This window comes from Lithobates pipiens, unplaced genomic scaffold, assembly GCF_037356315.1.
Source record: "Lithobates pipiens isolate NorthernLeopardFrog02 unplaced genomic scaffold, aLitPip1_a1.2 Scaffold_64, whole genome shotgun sequence".
NCBI lineage: Eukaryota > Metazoa > Chordata > Amphibia > Anura > Ranidae > Lithobates > Lithobates pipiens.
Window position 1 is genome coordinate 2,065,436 of NW_027507886.1, and position 22,599 is coordinate 2,088,034.

Consider the following 22,599-nt stretch of genomic DNA (forward strand, 5'->3'; position numbering starts at 1 on the left):
CCTATCAGTGCCCATCCGTGCCACTTATCCGTGCCACCCATCCGTGCCATCTTATCTGTGCCCATCAGTGCCGCCTTATCTGTGCCCATCGGTGCCGCCTTATCTGTGCCTATTAGTGCCGCCTTAACTATGCCTATCAGTGCCCACCAGTGCAGCCTATCAGTGCCCACCAATGCAGCCCATCAGTGCCCACCAATGCAGCCCATCAGTGCCCACCAATGCAGCCTATCAGTGCCGCCTAATCAGCGCACTTCAATGAAGGAGAAAAATGACCCGTTTGCAAAATTTTATAACAAACTATTAAAACATGATTTTTTTTTTTTTTTTTTTTTTTTGTTTGTTTAGCAAAAAATAAAACTCCGAGCTGTAACTAAATACCACCAAAAGAAAGCTCTATTTGTGGGAAAAAAAATGATAAAAATTTCATTTGGGTACAGTGTTGTATGACCGCGTAATTGTCACTCAAAGTGCATCAGCGCTGAAAGCTGAAAATTGGTCTGGGACTGAGGGGGGTTTAAGTGCCCAGTAAGCAAGTGGTTAAGGAACACACATAAAAATATGTCGCTGATGCAATCACAGATTATCCGTAATCACACCAGAATTTGTCACACGTTTAATAAAAGTGAATTAAAATGTGTTAAACATGAATCACTACTATGACAAAATCAATAAAACAGTCAACAATAAATGTATGTGAAAATATTGTGACCCAATCTATGAGACAAACAAACAGTAGGACACTTTTGGTGTTTCTACATTACAATTGCGGTTGAGAAATTTTTACAAAGAAACTTATTTTTCCAAAAAACTTTTGTCGTCTTGTAAACTTTTGGGCCCTGTTTATAGCATTGTTCTGAAAAAGTATTGCAAAAACCGCTATTTTATTCTCTAGGGTGTCTGAAATATATAATATCTCACAAAAGTGAGTACACCCCTCCACATTTTTGTAAATTATTTTATCTTCTCATGTGACATTACTGAAGAAATTACACTTTGCTACAATGTAAAGTAGTGAGTGTACAGCTTGTATAACAGTGTAAATTTGCTGTCCTCTCAAAATAACTGTCAAAACTGCTGGCAACAAAAGTGAGTACACCCCTAAGTGAAAATGTCCAAATTGGGCCCAATTAGCCATTTTCCCTCCCCGGTGTCATGTGTCAGTGTTACAAGGTCTCAGGTGTGAATGGGGAGCAGGTGTATTAAATTTGGTGTTATCAATCTCTCTCATACTGGTCACTGAACGATCAACGTGGCACCCCATGGCAAAGAACTCTCTGAGGATCTGAAAAAAAATAATTGTTACTAGGGATGCACCGAATGGGGTTTTTTTTCGGTGCCGAAACCGATACCGAAAATACATTTTCCTTGATCCCGAAAACCGATACTGAAACGGACTGTTTTTAAAAAATATTTTTATACAAGAGATGGTCAGAGACTGGGGGCATGCTACGGGAGATGGTCAGAGACTGGGGGCATGCTACGGGAGATGGTCAGAGACTGGGGGCATGCTACGGGAGATCAATGCAGCCTCCCCAGTGCCCAGCAGCCTACCAGTGCCCGTCACGTAGCCTGTCTGTGCCTCACCAGTGCATATAAACACACACGCACGCAAGCACACATATAACTCACACGCACACATAAACATATGCACACATATAATGCACACATATAACACACATGCACACATATAATGCACACATATAACACACATGCACACATATAATGCACACATATAACACACATGCACACATATAATGCACACATATAACACACATGCACACATATAATGCACACATATAACACACATGCACACATATAATGCACACATAGGCATACAAACATATATGTAGACAGTCTTTTTTTAAAAATTGGCAGCTGCAGCTCCTGTACCTTAATCTCCATGCTGGGTACTGCACTCTAGGGGGAGGCAGAGAGCACAGCACACACTGCTAGACATCTCTCCCTTACTTTCACAGTAAACGGCATGGCCGAGCTCCTGCACAGCCGATTTACACATTGGCTGAGGAGCCATATGCAGCCACCGATGAGGAGAGGGGGACTTTACACTAAGACACCCACCGGATGGGTCAGGAGGGAGGGGAGGAGGAGAGAGTAAAGACAAAATGACACCCCTGTGATGGGTGTGGCCAAGCCCAGCAGGCCTCGCCCCATTTTCGGCAACAGTATCAGCGAAAATTCTCTCTTAGCTTTTTGCCGAAAGGGCCATTTTCGGCCGATATGTTTCGGCGGCCGAGATTTCGGTGCATCCCTAATTGTTACTCTACATAAAGATGGTCTAGGCCAGTGATGGAGAACCTTGGCACCCCAGATGTTTTGGAACTACATTTCCCATGATGCTCATGTACTCTGCAGTGTAGCTGAGCATCATGGGAAATGTAGTTCCAAAACATCTGGGGTGCCAAGGTTCGCCATCACTGGTCTAGGCTATAAGAAGATTGCCAAGACCCTGAAACTGAGCTGCAGCATGGTGGCCAAGACCATAAAGCGATTTAACAGGACAAGTTCCACTGGTTGACCAAAGAAGTTGAGTGCACATGCTCGGCGTCATATCCAGAGGTTGTCTTTTTGGGAAATAGATGTGTAAGTGCTGTCAACATTGCTGCAGAGGTTGTAGGGGTGGGGGGTCTGCCTGCCAGTGCTCAGACCATACACCGCACGCTGAATCAAATTGATCTCCATGACTGATGTCCCAGAAGGAAGCCTCTTCTAAAGATGATGCACAAGAAAGCCTGCAAACAGTTTGCTGAAGACAAGCAGACTCAGGACATGGATTACTGGAACTGTGTCCTGTGGTCTGATGAGACCAAGATAAACGTATTGGGTTCAGATGGTGTCAAGCGTGTGTGGTGTCAACTAGGTGAAGAGTACAAAGACAAGTGTGTCTTGCTTACAGTCAAACATGGTGGTGGGAGTGTCATGGGCTGGGACTGCATGGGTGCTGCCGGCACCGGAGAGCTACAGTTCATTGAGGGAACCATGAATGTCAGCATGTACTGTGACATACTGAAGCAAGGCATGATCCCCCTCCCTTCAGAGACTGGGCTGCAGGGCAGCATTCGAACATAACGACTCCAAAAACACGACCACTGCCTTGCTAGAGAATCTGAGAGTAAAGGTTGATGGACTGAATATTGGAATATTTTTTTTTTTTTTTTTTTTTTTTACCTGTTGGTCTGGAGGGGGCGATATTTTTGGGAAAGTGACATTCTGAGTGTCTGCTAATCACTTCGGATTGAATGGTTTCTGATGGGCCGTTCGGAAATACAAGGGCAGTGGTAATTTCCTCCTGGTAGCCAAGGAAGAATTTGGGGCTTTCAGTGGATTTGTGATGTATAACGTAGCTGTTGTATATGGCCAAATTAAACAAACAAATGGAAACTTTTTTTATACCACTGGTATGTTCGTCTTGTGGCAAGGTAGGGTTCGAGCATTTGGTCTTTGAAGTTGACACCCCCATGAACATATTGTATTCGTGGATATATGTTGGCTTTTGGATTTGGCCATTCCTCCTGATGATCTCCACAAAGGTATTATTGTGCATCAATGAAAGCACGTATACATCCCTTCTGTCCCTCCACTTCACAGCCAGAATTTCCTCATTCCGTAAACTCACCGTCTCCCTTCTTAGCTTCTTGTTGATGAGGCTTTGAGGAAAAGCCCTTCCGGTTCTTCCTTACGGTGCCACATGCTGGAGTGTTCTTTCTGTGAAGGTTGTGAAACAGGGGCAAACTGCTATAAAAGTTGTCCACATATGAATGGTAGCTTTTCTCCAGGAGTGGGTTTATGAGTTCCCAAACGAATTTCCCACTCGATCTGATGTATTCTGGGCAATTAGGGGGATGTAGCTGGGTGTTCTTCCCTTCGTATACCATGAAGGCATAGTTATACCCTGTGGCTCGGTCGCACAATTTATAAAGCTTCACTTCATAGCGGGCCCTTTTGGTGGGAATAAATAGTTTTATGCCCAGTCTGCCAGAAAATTTGACAAGGGACTCCACGTATATGTGTTGTCTGGGGTAAACAGCTGGGGGAAGATTTTAGAAAAATAATTTAGTAGTGGCCGAATTTTATAAAGCTTGTCAAAATTTGGGTCATTTCGGGGAGGGCACTGGCTATTGTAATTGTAGTGTAGGAATCTCATAATCATGGCACTGATACGTGACACTGACAGATGGCACTGATGACTGATGGCACTGAGAGATGGCTCTGTGACACCAATGGCACTGATGTGGCACAATTTGGGCTCTGATGTGTTTTTACTGTAACTGGTGTTCAAAAATCCATTGGCACTCTACAGATCTGCAGCTAGAAGCTCTCCCTCCTCACACGAGGTCTCTGTGTGAGGAGGGAGAGCCGGCAATGAGAGATGATCTCATATGTTTACATATGTGATCATCTCTCATTGGACACTCAGAGTGCTAAATGGCTGCTGTGATTGGCCATTTAGCATGATCTGTGATGGACACAGCCAACACAGAAATTCCCTGATGCCCACGGTGGCGCGCAGAGGGGGAGAAAACAGGAGGACGTCCAGGGACGCCCTCCTGGCAATTGAGCGTCGCGCTGTAAGCCGTCTTTCGACTGTAGCGTGGGCGCGTAGTGGTAAACGATTTTTTTTTTTTTCCAAGCAAAGTCTCTCATTTACTCTTGCTTGACTTTTCCTCGCCTTGAGTATTGATTTATGGGAGTACCCTCACTCCCTAAACCGTTGATACATATCCCTGGCCTTATCGCTAAAGTCATCATCCTTGGAACAATTTCTCCTGATCCGGAGGAATTGTCTTTTTGGAATTCTATGGATCGGGGATTTGCGATGATGACTATGTGCCTGCAATAGTGTGTTGGCTGCTGTCTCTTTTCGGAAGGTTTTGGTGGTCGGTTTAGTTCCCTCAATGGAAATTTGGAGGTCAAGGAAAGACAGTGTTGACTTGGAGTAGGTAAGTCTAATATTTGTCATTTTGGTTCAAGTCCAGCTAAAGCTGGTCTATTGTTCTATAGTCCCACTCCACACCATGAAGATGTCATTGATGTACCACAGCCACAAGCAGTGGCTGCGGTAAATCAAGGACTTATACACTACCTCCTCTTCCCAAAAGCCCAGGTGGAGATGGGCATAAGCCAGGGCCCAGGGTGCTCCCATACATGTTCCCCTTACTTGATAGCTAGGGCCAAGAAATTGGAAAAAGTTATGTTTTGTAGATATGTTCATAAGACAGATGTGTTCGCAAATTCCGATGGGACTAGAGTGATATACACGTTAAGCTGTCCCTAAAAAAAGACCTACGTGGAAAAAACTGAGAAAATATCAGAATAGGAGAACACATCGCTAGTATCAAGAAAAAAGATGAATGTCCCCTGGCTGTGCATTTCAATGAGTTCCATCGCTGACACCCAAAGATTTAATAGTGAAGGTTATCTATGTACTTTACCAAGAAGAGGAGGAGATTTCAACACTATTCTCCTGCAAAAGGAGCAAATGTATATATACAATTTAGGATGCCTATGCCCCCAAGGCCTGAATGAGTGTACTTTACAGCCCTTTTTGGAGGCTTGATTTATGCATTAAATGGATCAGAATATTACCATATATCCTGTTTCCATTATGTTTTTTTTTTTCCTTTTTGCCTGTTTTGTTTTCGCTTTTTTCTCCCCCCTTTCTCTTTTATCTGTAGATATGTAATTAGTATCGTTGGAGCTTGAAAGATCAGTACTCAGTGGTATTTTCTTTAAATCAATTTATTGCCAGTGTGATGAACGAAAAGAGGAATGAGTATGTATTACATCTAATGGCGAGAAAAGACTATTGCATTTATCTAGTGCAATTTTAAGCTGCTACCAACAGGCGACTCCTCGCTCTGAGGAAATTAGCACTGATTGACTAATGAAACGCATCAGCATAGCGTCATCGCACACATGACACCCCTTGGGATCGCAGCTCACAGGCAGTGACAGTGAAGGAGGTGATAGCCGGATTTAATCCAAACCCAGAAAAAAAACAGGGAGGGGGAGGTGCCGACCTGAGTGTAGTATTAAAATGATGACTTTAATAGGATAAGATTAAAAACACAAGATGATAGAAGATGCATGCTCATCAAAGTAAATGGCAGTCCTGGCATTCCACATGGCTCTGTGGGTCCCACCGCTGTTCTGGATAGCTGGAAAGAATTGAGAAGCTGGCTGGAATAGATCATAGTGTTTCTCCAGGAGCAAAGGAACCAAGCAGCTCCACACAGACCAGCATGGACCATGGAACAGGAAGTGATGTCACCGGCACCTGATTGGACCTAGGCAGGGCTGGAATCTTGTCAATCAGACGCTGGAGACATCACTTCCTGTTCCATCATCCATACTGGTCTGTGTGGAGCTGTTTGGTTCCTTTGCTCCTGGAGAAACACTATGATCTATTCCAGCTATCCAGAACAGCGATGGGACCCACAGAGCCATGTAGAATGCCAGATTGCACTTTATTTTGACGAACATGCATTTTCCATCATCTTGTAAGTGTTTTTAATCTTATCCTATTAAAGTCATAATCTTAATACTACACTCAGGTCGGTGCCTCCCCCTCCCTGTTGTTGTTTTTTTTTTTTTTTTACATGTATTGCAGAGTTCTGGGCACATTCTGAAGGATGGCTGCCTTCCTTTTTAACCCTTAAAGCGGGGTTCCACCCTAAAGTGGAACTTCCGGTCATCGGAACCCTCCCCCCTCCGGTGTCACAGTTGCCACCTTTCAGGGGGGAGGGGGTGCAGATACCTGTCTAAGAAAGGTATTTGCACCCACTTCCGGCCATAGACTTCCACGGGAGTCTCTGCTGTTTCCTGTCCCGCCGCGCTGTCTGCTGGGACACAAACGGGTCCCAAACACAGCGCAAACCATTCCCATTGCACTGCGCGACTCATGCATGCGCAGTAGGGAAGTGAAGCTGCATGCTTCACTTCCTGATTCCCTCACCAAGAATGGTGGCGGCAGCAGCAGCTGAGAGCCGAGGGATCGATCTGTCTTGGCTGCCGACATTACTGGACCCTGGGACAGGTGAGTGTCCATTTATTAAAAGTCAGCAGGGGTAGTATTTATAGCTGCTGGATTTTAATATTTTGTTTCCAGTGGAATCCCTCTTTAATACCCTTTTTTTTAATACCCGATAAACACCGACTATACTTCCAATCCAAACCCAGGGACGCCCTAATGAAGACCGAACTATTAGTGTGGATTAGTTGACTTCATGCATGCAATGGAGTGTGGAACGGCTATGCTACGGAGGCTCATTCCATGTACTTCGTCTCACTCCATTGTCAGTTCCTCCAATTGGACTGGGTTTTAGTTTCCTTATATTGCCACCTTGAGTTGGAATGTTCGATCGCCAGCCTGGACTTAGCTCATCAGTGAGGAGTGCTCATCTGTGCCCTAATGACGGAGAAAGAGTTTACCATGGAATGTCATCCTACCAGTATCTAACTGGTTACTAGGTGGCTTTTAGGCTACTCCTATCATCTGCCTGCCCTTACTCGACATACTGCATGCTGGCTCAAACAGGTGTAATCGGATGCACTTAGCATAAGTTGGAACTGCAAGGCCTTGTTTAGTGCCAACCCATAATTATGAATAAGTCCTGCTGAAGCTCTTGTTAAATACATCTGTGATTTGAATTCCCCCATCGGAATGTCTGTGTGTGCAGCTGTGAAACCCTGTTTTAGACAATGCTGTCTGGTTTTAATTATTTTATTATTGTTGTAGGCTCAATTTTGTATTATTTTATTTTATTTTTTTAAATAATAAAGCGTCTTTAACCACTTGCTTACTGGGCACTTAAACCCCCCTCAGTCCCAGACCAATTTTCAGCTTTCAGCGCTGATGCACTTTGAGTGACAATTACACGGTCATACAACACTGTACCCAAATGACATTTTTATCATTTTTTTCCCACAAATAGAGCTTTCTTTTGGTGGTATTTAGTTACAGCTCGGAGTTTTATTTTTTGCTAAACAAACAAAAAAAGATGCAAAAAAAATAAATAAATAAATCATGTTTTAATAGTTTGTTATAAAATTTTGCAAACGGGTCATTTTTCTCCTTCATTGAAGTGCGCTGATTAGGCGGCACTGATAGGCTGCATTGGTGGGCACTGATGGGCTGCATTGGTGGGCACTGATGGGCTGCATTGGTGGGCACTGATGGGCTGCATTGGTGGGCACTGATAGGCTGCACCGGTGGGCACTGATAGGCATAGTTAAGGCGGCACTAATAGGCACAGATAAGGCGGCACCGATGGGCACAGATAAGGCGGCACTGATGGGCAAAGATGGGCACAGATAAGATGGCACGGATGGGTGGCACGGATAAGTGGCACGGATGGGTGGCACGGATGGGCACTGATAGGTACCACAGATAGATGGGACTGATGGGCACTGATAGGTGGCACTGATAGGTGGCACTGCTGGGCACTGATGGGCGGCACTGCTGGGCACAGATGGGCGGCACTGCTGGGCACTGATGGGCGGCACTGGGGTGCAGCACCTTTGAGGCAGATTGGGGTGGCACTGTGGGTGGCACTGTGGGCACTATGGGCACTGACGGGGGGCACTTACTTTTGCTTTTATTTTATTTCAGGATGGCACTGCGGGAGGCAGGTGGGCACAGGCAGGTGGCAGGTGGTCCCTTGTATTGATGGCCGTGATCGGGACTGATGTCCCGATCACGGCCGCCGGCGATCGGCTTTTTTTTTCTCTCCTCGCGCTGTCAGCGCGAGGAGGAATAATAGCCGATTACCGGCTCCGTTCTATCACACGATCAGCTGTCATTGGCTGAGGGGGGCTCAGGGGGCGCGCAGGCCGCTCGTAACCGGGACCACGTCAATAGACGTAGTCCCGGAAATGTAGGTCCGCGCTAATGCCGTCATTTGGCAATAGCGCGGATCTGTAGTGGTTAAATTACCCTAGTGGCCACTTTGTGACTGACTTGGGAGTATCTTCCCCTTTTTGTAACTATCTTTGATTGACAGCAGTGGGAGACAATGGCGCCTCTGCTGTGTCTCAGCCAATCAGAAGGGAGAGTCCCGGACAGCAGAGACACTAGTGGACATCACTGGACAGAGATGGGCTCTGGTGAGTATTGGGGGGGGGGGGGGGGGGCGAGGTTGGGTGCTGCACACAGAAGGCTTTTTATCTTAATGCATAGAATGCATTAAGATGAAAAACCTTCTGCCTTTACAACCCCTTTAAATGAGGTAGTAACCCCTAACACCCTTTTCACACCAGGGCGTTTTGCAGGCGCTATAGCGTTAGAAATAGCGCCTGCAATCCGCCCTAAAGAAGCTGCACCATTGTGTGTAGTGTGAAAGCCCCGAGGGCTTTCACACTACAGCGGTGTGCTGGCAGGATGTGTCTACTTCATCATAACCTGTTGAACTATACTTGTTGTTTGTCCAATTTATGTAAATGAAATTCATAGCAAAGCATCTGACAAAAGTAATATCATCCTTTGTTGGTAACCAATTAAGATTTAAAATGTTTCTGCATCCTTTTTTTTCTCTTCTCTTTGTGATACAGAGCTTCATTGTCTCAGGTCCTCTAATTCTGAATTGACTACTTTTTAATTTATTTCTATTGACAGATTACAATGGGTGAAAGCGAATTAAATGGGTCCAATGAGGATAACATTGATCTGTTGGCAAATACCGATTTACCTCTCTCTTTGGTAAATGGAAAAGAATTGTCTAACTCCGATGGTCTGGAGGAAGTTCAAAGCACAAAAATTGAAGATATTATGGTGTCAAACCACCTGGTGAACAAGTCTCAAGAGAAAACATCTGGAAGAGAAGACACCAGACTAGGCCCACCTGATGGCCAACAAGACCCAGGAAGTGAAAACTACAAAGAAAAGACACTTGGTAGGGACTACTGCAAGTGTAGCGTGGTCTATTTAAAACTCTCCCAGTGTAATTTGTGTGTGTTTTTGCTATATTCTTTTTGAAATGCCAAAGTTTTTATATTTAAAGCAGATCTTCAGTCATGTTTTTCATCTTTCCATCTTCTGCCCTTGTTTTAAACTTTGGATAGTAAAACATTTTTTTTCTGCCAGAAAATACCTTTTATACAGCCAACTTCCTCTTTCTTGTCTGGTAAATAGCCTAGGCTTATGACGTAATGCACAGCTTTCTCTGTCACTTTTGTGAGAGTTTGCCAGGAATGGAGGGGGAATGAGTCATAAGAAGGCCAATCAGAGGTGTGCCTCTGTGCCTGTAACTCCAGGAAGTGAACAGGCAGCAGCTTCACTGTCCACAGTTAAAGTGGCTGCAGCCAGAATTCTGCAGCATATTTGGCAAGTACAGAATCGCAAGATACATAAAATTTAATATGCAAAGTGGATGGAGGGAAGCTATAGAATGACAATTATGTTTTTATTACAAATATGTGAGCAGACTGCAGTTCCTCTTTAAAGTGTAGTTTTTATTTAATTTTTTTGTCTTTTTTTTATTTTTTGGATAGACTAGGAAAGGGTTTGATACTGCAGTTTATTTTGCTCTCTGTTCTGTTTTGCAGATTTCCAATGACTTCCTGTCCAATGCAATAGGAAGTGAGAGGAATTCTCTACAAAGTGAGAGGAATTTCCTCATTAGACAGCTGTCGACAGACATGGTGCACCTATTGGAAGTTTTCCCCTTACCTCCATTTTTGTGACAGCTCTAACATTTTGGATTTTCCATCACCTGCTGTCTCAGTGACAGTGTCTTAACAGGAGTAATAGAGCAGGTGAATTTCCACAGTGGTGAGACAGAGAGATACAAATTTGGCTGAGCTTCTATCCTTTCCCCACTCTATTCAAAACTATAAAAAAAAATTGCCTATGTATATATATATTTTTTTTATGTATTCAGTAGTGGTCATTTTGCAATAGTAACTTCAGATATGTGTGCAATACAGAGCTTTCATTTTGAAAAATATTAACTTTTTTGTACAGGACACAGGCTACTTTTGATACACTTCAGCTCCAGAAGGTTTTACCCCCTTCCTGGCCAGGTCATTTTTTGCAATATGGCACGGTGTTGCTCTGACAATTGCGCTGTCGTGCGACGCTGTAGCTTTCTTTTTAGTGGTATTTGATCACCCCTTCAGTTTTTATTTTTTTGCACTATAAACAAAAAAAAGACCACCAATTTTGAATAAAATACAATATTTCTCTTTCGTTCATTGACGGACACAGCTCCAGTAATCTTGACCTTAGGGTTATTACACCACCTTCATGAGAGGACTAGGCAGAACATGTAATACATGTGGAAACAGAACTTTACAGTTCTGCCCAGGGGGTGGTCCCTCTGGTAATAACCCCTCAGCCTGCTTCCTGCAGCTCAGTTTTTTTTTCTGCCTAGTGAAGGAGAAGGACCTAGGCTCCCTGCGGGACCATCGGTCCTCTGATTTTATTTTATTTTTATTTTTTTCCTGAATGTCTGCCTTTTTCACAAGATTTTAAGATCCTGTGATCTACTATCAACAGCCGGCTGGGTGACAGGCTGGATAATCTAGATCCTTGTAGTCTTCCCCAGCCTGGCCTTCGAGCGTGTGCAGACCCTAGCTACTCGCTGGGTTGGCCACGACATGCCCTTCAGGCTCCAGGGGCGGCCAGTGAGCGCAACACTCCGGGTCACACATATGACCGGACTAGCAATGTCTTTGTCAGTGTGTCGTGGCCAGCAGCCACCCCATACTGCTCGGAGAGTGAGTCTGTGATGGGATGTCCCCAGCTCGTCTGGATGGTAAGTGCAGCTCTTCCTGCCTCGGCGGGATTGAGCAGCTGGGCATTCCCTGGTGGGGGGTCCCTCTTCTCCCTCTCTTCTTTCCCTGTCCCTATTTCCCTCCCCCCCATGGGGGATGCTGCATGCCGGCTGCTGAGCGGTATGTGTACCTAGAGCCAGGGGTCCTCCGGGGGGCTCCGACCTTAGTTTAGGAGCTGCGCTGGGTGTCGGTGTCTGGAGGTCTGCATTTGCTGATCGCCATAGCGCTTTTCTGCTGCCATTATCTGTCCATTCACTGTGTACAGTTGTTTGTCGGACGTTTTTGGTGTGCCTCAGTGGAAAGCATGGTCAGGGGCTATTTTTCTGTAGCTCGGTGGCCATTTTCTCTGCGATTATGTCCCTTATACAGGGCGGGCATTTTGTTGTAGCTCAGCACGGTTTTTATCCTCAGAGCTGGTCCCTGTTGCTCAGAACGTTACGTTTTTTTTTTTTTTTGCTCAGGACACCTGGGAGCTGATGCTGGATGCAGACTCCTGTAACTGAACGGCACAGCACTCGGTCGGGTTGGTGAGTCCTGCGGTGGGGGCCCCTCAGTCTGCAGCAGCTAAGAGGACAGAATTGTGCACCTGTCCTAAGTCCCCAAGGGTGTCAGACAGGGGTGGGTCAGCATGGCTTCAGAAACTAGTGTTTCTTCCCCAGAACTCCCTGCAATTGCAACTGGCTTGTCTGCAAACAGTGCAGTGCCTTTGGACTCTTTGTCGGCGGTCATTGAAGCGTTCGTTGCCAGGGTGGAGGCGGTGTGCCCTTGCCCCCCCCCCCCCATCCTCTAAGGGGAGAGCTCTGATGCAGGCTTGGGCCCCGCTGAGACTGGCGGCCCCTGCTCTGTTGGTTTAGATGACGCTGACCAGGACCGATCGGACAGTGAGGATGAGTCCCTGTCCAGGTCCGCACAAGACAAAGCGCTAGTTGGAGCACTTATCACAGCTGTGCATGATACCCTGAAAATTCAGGATACAGCAGGTTCCTCTGCTGAAGTAGCGGTCCATTTTGGGTCCTGTAAGCCAGCCCGAACACCTAAGGTGTTTGCGTATCTGACTTATTTCGATAAGTTCATACACAAGGAATGGGGAAGCCCGCAATGGACCTTCTCGGTCCCTAAAAGAATAGCGGTGCGCTACCCCTTTGAGGAGAGCCTTCTTAAAAAAAAAATGGTCGGCTCCTCCGGTCGTGGACCCCCCAGTATCCAGGTTAAACAAAGTAACCACGATCCCAGCAGAGGGGACTCCTGGATTTAAGGACCCTACCGACAGGAAGGCTGAGGCAGTGTCCAGTTCCTTGTTTACGTTTTTGGGGTCAGCAATGCCACCAGTACTGGCACAGCACTTGTGTCGCAGACACTTACTGACTGGGAAAAATGTTTGCCCCGCGAATTGGAGAAGCAGCAGGCTGCTCCTGTCTGCGTGAAATTAGCAGACCAGTTAGTGCACGGCCTTAAGTACGTTTGTGATGCGGCCCTGGATATGCTTCTTTTGCTCTCCAGGGCTTCAGTGTCAGCAGTGGTGATACAGCGATTTGGCTAAAATGCTGGTCTGCGGACCAAGCATCTAAGAAAGCATTGACGGATCTACACTTCCTTGCTGAGCGGCTGTTTGGAGCCTCGTTGGATGACATTATTAAGAATATTACCGGTGGGAAGAGTACCTTGCTCCCACAGGCCAGGAAGATTAAGGAGCCACACTGCAGGCAAGGGCCCTCATTTTCCGCTCAAAAGAGGCTTTTTAGTCCATCTGGGGCTTCGGCTACAAGATAGAGTTCCTCTCTTGGCCACCAAACAGATTCTTCCCTTCCAGCATACCCTTACTCCCGGCTCGCCGGGAGGCCCTATTGGGGGCAGTAAGGGACCTGCTAAGCCGCGGGGTGATAGTGCCTGTTCCAGAATCAGGTTCCAGGGGTTCTACTCAAATCTGTTTCTAGTCCCCAAAAAGGAAGGGTTGCATCCAATCTTGGACAATTACAATTGCTTTGTAAAAGTTCAGAGGTTCAGAATGGAATCCGTTCACTCGGTAGTCGCTGCACTCCATCAAAGGAACTCCCTGGTGTCTTTGGACATCCAGGATGCGTACCTGCACATGCCCATATGCCTCAGGCATCAGAGGTTTCTGCGATTTGCAGTAGGGGAAGCCCACTACCAGTTTGTGGCTCTCCCTTTTGGCTTGGCATAACCCCCCCCCCCCCCCCCCCGAGTCTTTTCCAAGGTATTGGCTCCAATTTTGGCGTTGTTGCGACAACACGGGATCGCAGTTGTAGGGTAAGTAGATGATCTCCTGAGAGCAGGTTGCGCCTCAGAATTAAAGGAGGATGTGGCGATCACCATGCAAACCCTGCAGGAATTTGGGTGGCTGTTGAACCTCAAAGTCAGTGCTTATACAGACTCAGCCCTTGGAGTACCTAGGCTTACTGCTGCACTCCATGGAAGCAAGAGTTTTTCTTCCTTCAGGCAAACTGCAGACTCTCATAGCTGCAGTAAATCTATTGATGAACCGCAGGTGGTCGTCGCTGTGCTTCTGCATGCGAGTCCTGGGCCTCATGGGGTGGCCTCCTTCGAGGCAGTACCGTACGCCCAGTTTCACACCAGAGTTTTGCAGAAGGAGATATTCACAAAATGGGACAAATCTCCATTATCCCTGGATCAGCAGATTCGGGTGAGCCAGTCAGTCAGGATTCCCTGCTCTGGTGGCTGAGGTCCCCAGCACTTTGGTCCGGGAAGTTGTTCCTACCTCTACATTGGACAGTGATCACAACGGACTCCAGCCTGACCAGCTGGGGTGGAGTACTGGGAATACAGTCGACCCAGGTCCTCTGGTCGGGAGAGGAATCCAAGTTGCCGATCAATGTGCTCGAGCTCCGAGTGATCAGGCTTTGCCTCTCCACATAGTTGAAGAGACTAAGAGGGCGTCCGATCAGGATCCGGTCAGACAACGCCACAGCGGTAGCATATGTCAGCCTTCAAGGAGGAACAAGAAGCTTGGCTGCAGCATGGGAGGTCGCTCAAATCCTTCAGTGGGCAGAGCGACATGTACCGGCCTTGTCGGCCATTTACATCCCGGGAGTAGAAAACTGGCAGACGGACTACCCAAGTCACTAGCTGCTGGACCCAGGAGAATGGGCGTTGCATATGGAGGTGTTCAGGCTGCTGTGCCTGTGGTGGGGCACACCATATGTGGATCTCCTGGCCTCCTGTCTCAATCGGAAGGTGCCTAGATTTGTATCCAGGACAAGAGATCCTTGGGCAGACGCACTGGTGGGTCCATGGGATCAGTACCAACTGATCTATGCTTTTCCTCCGCTAAAACTATTACCACACCTGCTCCGCTGAGGGGATTCCAGTGATACTGATTGCCCCAGATTGGCCTTGGCGCCGCTGGTACGCCAACCTAGTACGCCTGGTTGCGGACGCTACCTGGCGACTACCGTTGCGAGAAGACCTTCTGTGTCAAGGTCTGATTCTCCATCCTGCTTTACCAACGCTGGTTTTAACCGCATGGCTGTTGAGAGCCAGGTGCTAAGAAACAGGGGCCTGTCGGACTCTGTGATTTCAACTATGTTGAGGGCACAAAAATCTTCTTCTTGGAAGATATACCATTGTACCTAGAAGGCCTACATCTCCATGTGTGAGGAGAAAGGGTGCCGTCAGCGCACCTATTCCGTTTCCAGGATCTTGCTATTCCTACAGCGAGGGGTAGACCAGAAATTGGCTTTAAGCACCATTAAGGGACAAATAACAGCCTTGGCTTTTTTTCTTTTTTTTTTCCCCAACGACCCCTGGCGTCTCACTCTCCAGTGAGCACTTTTATTCAAAGGGTCTGGCATGTAGTTCCTCCGGTGCGTCCACCTTTGCCCCCATGGGATCTGAATCTGGTGCTATCAGCGCTTCAGAAACTGCCGTTTGAGAACATCAGGGAAATTCCCTTGTTGACTTTCTCAGAAAGTAGTCTTCCTAGTGGCCATTACATTGGCTAGGAGGGTTTCGGAACTGGCAGCCTTGTCTTGCAAGTCACCTTATCTGGTTATCAATAAGAATTGTGTTGTGTCTGCAACCTTTTCTGCCAAAGGTGGTTTCGGCGTTTCACATCATGGGCGGCACAGTGGTGTAGTAGTTAGCACTTGTGCCTAGCAGTAAAAAGGGTCGCTGGTTCGAATCCCAACCATGACACTACTTGCCTGGAGTTTGCATGTTCTCCCTGTGCCTGCGTGGGTTTCCTCCAGGTACTCCGGTTTCCTCCCACACTCCAAAGACATGCAGGTAGGTTAATTGGCTTCTGTCCAAAATTGACCCTAGCATATGAATGGGGACTTTGGATTGTGGGCTCCTTGAGGGTAGGGACCGATGTGAGTGTACAATGTACAGGGATAGGGACAATTGTAGACACTCAGGTTGAACTGGATGGACTGGTGTCTTTATTCAACCTTACTAACTATGTAACATCAATGAACACATTGTGTTACCATCTCTGTGTCCTAAACCGACACATCCTAAGGAGGCGGCCCTTCATTCTCTGGATGTGGTCCGGGCTCTAAAGGTATATTTGTCTGCCACGGCTCCCTTTCGGAAGTCAGACTCTGTTCGTTTTGGTAGCTGGTCCAAAAAAAGTATGGCGGTCTCGTCGGCCACCGTTACCAGGTGGATCAGACAGATTGTGGTCCAGGCCTATGCCTTGAAGGGCCAGGTGCCCCCCTTTCCTTTCACGGACCATTCCACCAGGGCAATTGGAACCTCTTGGGCTTTACGACATCAAGCGTCAATCACTCAAGTGTGTAAGGTGGCGACTTGGTCGTCCGTTCACACTTTTACAAAGTTCTACAAAGTGGATGTAAGCGCATCTTCGGATGCCTGCTTTGGCCGCAAAGTTTTGCAGGCGGCATTGTAATGTTGCAATTCTGCATTCTTTCTTCTGTTTTAATGAACAGTTAATTTTGAGTATTAATGCGCTGTTGCATTTGTTGACCACAAGTTCTGATGCGGTTAGTTAAGATGGTGACTCCCCTGTCAGGGAACACCGTTAGTTGTGGGTGAAGTTTTATTGCTGTTCCCACCCCTTGTTATGACACTGCTTGGGGACATCCCTACAGTCAAGTTTACTGGAGCTGTGTCCGTCAATGAACGAAAGAGAAAATAGGATTTTTGTACTCGCCGTAAAATCCCTTTCTCTGAAGTTCATTGACGGACACAGTCCCCTCCCTTCCTATTGATTTACATTATATTGCTTTTTGACATACTGAGCTGCAGGAAGCAGGCTGAGGGGTTACCAGAGGGACCGCCCCCTGGGTGGAACTGTAAAGTTCTGTTTTTTCACATGTATTACATGTTCTGCCTAGTCCTCTCCTGAAGGTGGCGTAATAACCCTACGGTCAAGATTACTGGAGCTGTGTCCGTCAATGAACTTCAGAGAAAAGGATTTTACGTTGAGTACGAAAATGCTATATTTTTTTTTTTTTACTCGCTGCTATAAAACATTCCCAATAAAATAAAGTAAAAAATCTTCATTCTTTTTAGGCCAATATGTATTCTGGTACATATTTTTGGTAAAAAATAAATCCCAATAATGGTATATTGATTGGTTTGCACAAAAGTTATAGCTTCTACAACTATTGGAGATATATATATATATATATATATATATATATATATATATATATATATATATATATATATATATATATATATATATATATATATATATATATATATATATATATATATATATATATATATAATATATGAATAATTATTTGTGGCGGACAAATTGGACACTAAGTCACAGTATAAATGACACTGGCAGGGGAGGGGTAAAAACTAGGGGTGATCAAGGAGTTAAGTGTGTCCCGGGGAGGCGTTTACCAACTGTGGGGGGGACGAATACCCTGGAGAAACACAAGGTCTCTTTTGCTCCCTGACAGATCAGTGGTTCGCCTTGTTTAGGTAGGCACACCGCTGCTCCATCTCTCCACTGAACGTTCGGCGGGTCGAGTCACCCGCCTGACCCGCTGATTTGGCTTCCGCTGTGTCCAATCACAGCTAGACGTACAGGTTCTTGATTTTGTGCAGCCAGGCTGCCCTGCCACAGTATATATGAGGTGGTCAGTCCAGAAGCTGTTCACATCTTAAAAACTATCAATAAATGGTGTACTAAATGCTGTTCATACTCACTCAGTTACTATGAGATTCGTTTTCTGTATTCTGCAAAAAAACCTGGTTGATCCTGCTGTTCTCTATCTCCCCCTTTTGTCCATGTCCCCAGTTCAGCTAGGGATGCAATAGTGGCAACTCTGCACATGCTCAGTTTTCATCGAGTTTCTACGCTGAGCATTTCCTTCCTTTTACGTCTGAACAGCCCATGTGACTATAGAGTCACACATGTGGGTGTATACACATCGGTAAGTGACAGCCCACTCCCTCCCTCCCTTCTCCATGCTCACTCCCTCCCTCCCTTCTCCATGCTCACTAACCAGCTAAACAGCTGAAGGTAGGATATTACATGTAGAATAATGGAGGCTTCATCTGCCTCTTATTCTCAGACCCAGGATGGAGAGGCACGCGCGCGCCTGTGAATGGTAGATATCCACCCACAAAAAAATTCTAAAGATTCAAATTCAAATATATAATTGTATGACAATTTAAAACAGTTTATTTTATTTTTTTAATTATTTTATTTATTTGTTCAAGGCAATTAACTGTACACTATAACCAGATGTTACATTTTAACGGTACAAACATAGCGTCTATACAACAAAAACAAAGAGCAGAACATTTCTAGACAAAATGAATTCTGCCAAATAAAATTTCAACGAGAATAATCATACAGCTATTATATCCATGGTCAGAGCAAATGTTGGAAAGGGGGGTCTACAGGGTCTGTGAGAACACAGCCCGTAATGACCCATTTTTACACGAGTCGCAGGGTCCATGGTGTGAGGCTGGATCTACGGGTTCACCTGTTCCCCCCATGCTTAAAATGACAGAGTATGTTCAAGGAAGGCAGAAGGGAGGAAGGAGGAGCATTTTGGGGAGGGCAGGGAGAGGCGGGCGGGTGAAGAGGGAGAGAGAAAAAAAAGGGGGAGGGGACACCGGGAGGCTGCCCACTTTGGTCGCATACCCTCATTTGAGGCGATTATTCAGTCTCTGGGGTAGAAGCACGGGTTATCTCATGTAGGTACTCCCGTGTACCGGTGTAGTACCTCCAGGGTCTCCATTTGTTACAGAATTGTTCTACCGTGTTGTGAAGGGTAGCTGTCAGTTCCTCCATCCGGAGGATGTGATTGACTTTAGAGTACCACAGGACCCTGGATGGGGGCTGAGATTGCCTCCACATAGCAGGGATACAGGCCCTAGCGGCGTTAAGGAGTTGCAAAACAGTTTATTGATATGAATTACTTTTTACTCTGTATCCGAAAGGCTGTATTCATTTTTTATTATTATTTTTTTTTATTTTGAACATTTGACCAGCAACCGAGGACTAGAAGCTCCTCCTGCTTACGTTTCCCTGTAGACAGGCTGAGAAAGATCTGGTTACGAGACGAGCTGTATATCGATTGGGGGGAAAAAAGGTACTTTTTTTTTTATTATTAAAATAATTACAGTACCATCGTCCACATATGTAAATAGAAGGGACAATATAAATTAAACATGGTGTGTTTCTTATCACTTTAAGTCTTGGTATGGGTTATATGTTGCCATCTTCAGTTAAAGACCCTGGTAAACAAAGATGTAAACAAAGATGTAAGAACCGCCTGTCTGACCCCCAACAATGCCAAGTTCTTTGCTTTTTTTCTTTTTTTTTTTTAATTCAGCAGCTACACACACTGTAGCTGCTGACTTTTAATAAGGACACTTGCCTGTCCAGGAAGCCTGCGATTTTGGCCCCTAGAGGCCGATCCCTCCATTGAATCGGGTGCAGGTGCCGCCATTCTAACTAAGGGAAACGTGCAGTCGAGCCTTGCGGCTTCACTGCCCTTTTCCTACTGCGCATGTGTGAATCGCATTGTGCTCTGTGAATGGCCAGCTGTCTTCTGGGACACACACACAGGTCCCAGAAGACAGCAGGGGGGAGGGGTTGGGCTCGCCGTAAAAAAGGAAAGGATATGACGTCATGCGCTGCGGACCGGATGGATCAGAAGTACAGGCTGTACTTCAATAGAAGGTACTATAGAATAAAAAATTATCATTTAATATCCAAAAACGAGGGGTGGAGAGGTGGTCTTTCGTTTAAGACCACCTCCCAAAAGTGGGTGGAACTTCACTTTAAGTGATGGATGGCTTCTCTACACCGAGCAGGTTTCTGCCTGACATTTCCAAACTTGCTAGCAAATTGAAGACTTTGCTTACTTACAAAAAGATATCCTCCTTCACCAGGCTGCATCAGCGCCACTGGGGCAGTATGATTGCAGCTTTTGGATTGGTCACTGTTAGGATTATTCTTCTCTTGTGATCAGTCAAACTCCAGGTGTATTGAGAAGCAGACAATTTTATTTCTGATGTGTCACACACAAGGATGAAGCTTACAAGGCAAAAGATCCAGTAAGACTCACACAAAGGAATGTATATTCCCCCTTCTAATACCTACAATAATACAGCCTCTACGCTTCTATTGGCTGAGGAAACACAGATAGCATGCCTGGTACACGGTGGTACTTTATTTTGGCTAATTAGGGTTTCCTGTACAATCTTATGCTACCATCTATAGTTAAGCCTAATCCATCCTACAATTTACTATGGAGTTACTAACTACTATGGAGTTAGTTAAAGCAAAATGATTCAGCAAGTTAATACAACAACGTGCTCAGAAGTCATTTTAAAAATCAGTCTCAGAGTTATTGTTTTTTAATAGTCACACAATAAACATTTAAAACTTTTCTAACAGTCACCTCTACAGAACTGTACTCGGACCCTGGCAGAAGAAACATGATAATGGAAATGAGGGCTGGCCTGTACATAGTTTGAAAAAAGTCCATCCAGTTCAACCTTTAAAAACAATAAATAACTAAAATAAAAAACATTGTACAATCCAATATACCCAATTTTATACCCACAGTTGATCCAGAGGAAGGCAAAAAACCCCAGCAGTGCATGCTCCAATTTTCTACAGCAGTAGAAAAAAATTCCTTCCTGATCCCCCAAGAAGCAATCGGATTTTCCCTGGATCAACTTTACCTATAAATGTTAGTACCCAGTTATATTCTGTACATTCAGGAAAGTATCCAGGCCTTTCTTAAAGCAATCTACTGAGCTGGCCAGAACCACCTCTGGCGGGAGTCTATTCCACGTTTTCACAGCTCTTACTGTGAAGAAACCTTTCCGTATTTGGAGATGAAATCTCTTTTCCTCTAGACGTAAAGAGTGCCCCCTTGTCCTCTGGGTTGACCGTAAAGAGAATAAATCAACACCAAGTTCACTATATGAACCCTTTATATATTTGAACATGTTGATCCTATCCCCCCCTTATTCTCCTCTTCTCAAGAGAGACTAAATTAATTTCCTCGAATCTTCTCATAGCTAAGATCCTCAATGCCTCTTATCAGTTTGGTTGCCCTTCTCTGCACTTTCTCCAGTTCCCCGATTATCCTTTTACTTTGCCATTGGGCACAGGACCCTGTGTGTTGCGCTCACCCTTGGTACAACATTACATTGGAGTGTAATTAGCTGTAGGGTTCTCTATAGGTCCAGAGCTGGGCCAATATGAGACCTGCTTGTTCCAGTGTCAGAACACCCTCCCCATGGAGGAGAGGGTATGCTTTTTGAAGCAGGACATTTTTCACCTGGTGCTATATACCCTGAGAACATGCTTGTTTCCTGGAGTGGTGAATCCTAGGCTTTGTTCCTTTCCTTAGACACCCTTTTCTCTTATGTATAGTCCCATCTTCCTTGAAATGTCCAACCTGGGGGTAGCCCCTGAACACCACACTGCATTGCTTTTTTTTTTTTTTACATATTTTGTTGCAGAATGGCCAAGCCACTTTAAACAGTCTCTCTCTCTATCTCTCTCCAAATTTTCCACACAGCAGGGTGATTTTGTTGCCAGTCCTGTAACATATTTAGACACACAATATCCCACGCTGTGTGCAGTCCTGCCTTCTGTAGGAGGCAAGCAGCCTTTGCCCTGGTGGCAGCTGACCTCTTGACAGGCTCATCACAGCTTCAGCAACTGTCGTGCTTTTGTTTTGGGCTTCGATCTCCACATCAGTCTTCACTGGGTTATCCAGCAGCCTCAGTCAATGGGACACAGGACAGCTGTATCCCTTTTGTTCAGCTGTAATAGTCTTTGCAATGACTAAGGTTGTGTGTTCCTCACCGGGTATCCCCTTACCCTTAAGGCGAATGCCAGAGAAGAGGGGAAATTTGACATGGGGCTGCCCAGCTGTGCACATAGCCTTGGTGAGGTTGTTCAGGGTTCCTCTCAAAACCCAGAACTTGACCACACCTTGGAGTGTGTGTGTGTATGTGTATGTGTGTGTGTGTATATATATATATGTATATATGTGTGTGTGTGTGTGTATATATATATATATATATATATATATATATATATATATATATATATATAATTATTTTCAGCCTCTATGGCAGACCTGATGGGGAAAAGTCCCTGCTCTCCTAGAGACTAGAGAATACACAAGGCATCTGCGTCATCAGTCAACGTTACCTACTTCTTGCCCAGCTCATCCATCGCTTCACTGTTGATTCCCAATAAAGATGAGGTGAAAAATGTGGAATGTGAATCCTTATTTGGGAGAACTCTTCCTGGGTTGATGGGCAGTTTCCCTCAATCTCAAACCAAAGGAAACCATTAAAAGA

General features: G+C 45.5%; 1 protein-coding gene across 1 annotated transcript in view; it reads left to right on the forward strand.

The window, feature by feature from the left end:
* Positions 1-22,599, forward strand: part of LOC143958917 (gamma-taxilin-like) — a 90,169-nt gene that overhangs the window by 30,782 nt on the left and 36,788 nt on the right. The window contains exon 2 of the mRNA XM_077467904.1: positions 9,632-9,908. Coding sequence (XP_077324030.1) covers positions 9,632-9,908 — 277 coding nt within the window. The remainder of the gene's footprint in view (positions 1-9,631; positions 9,909-22,599) is intronic.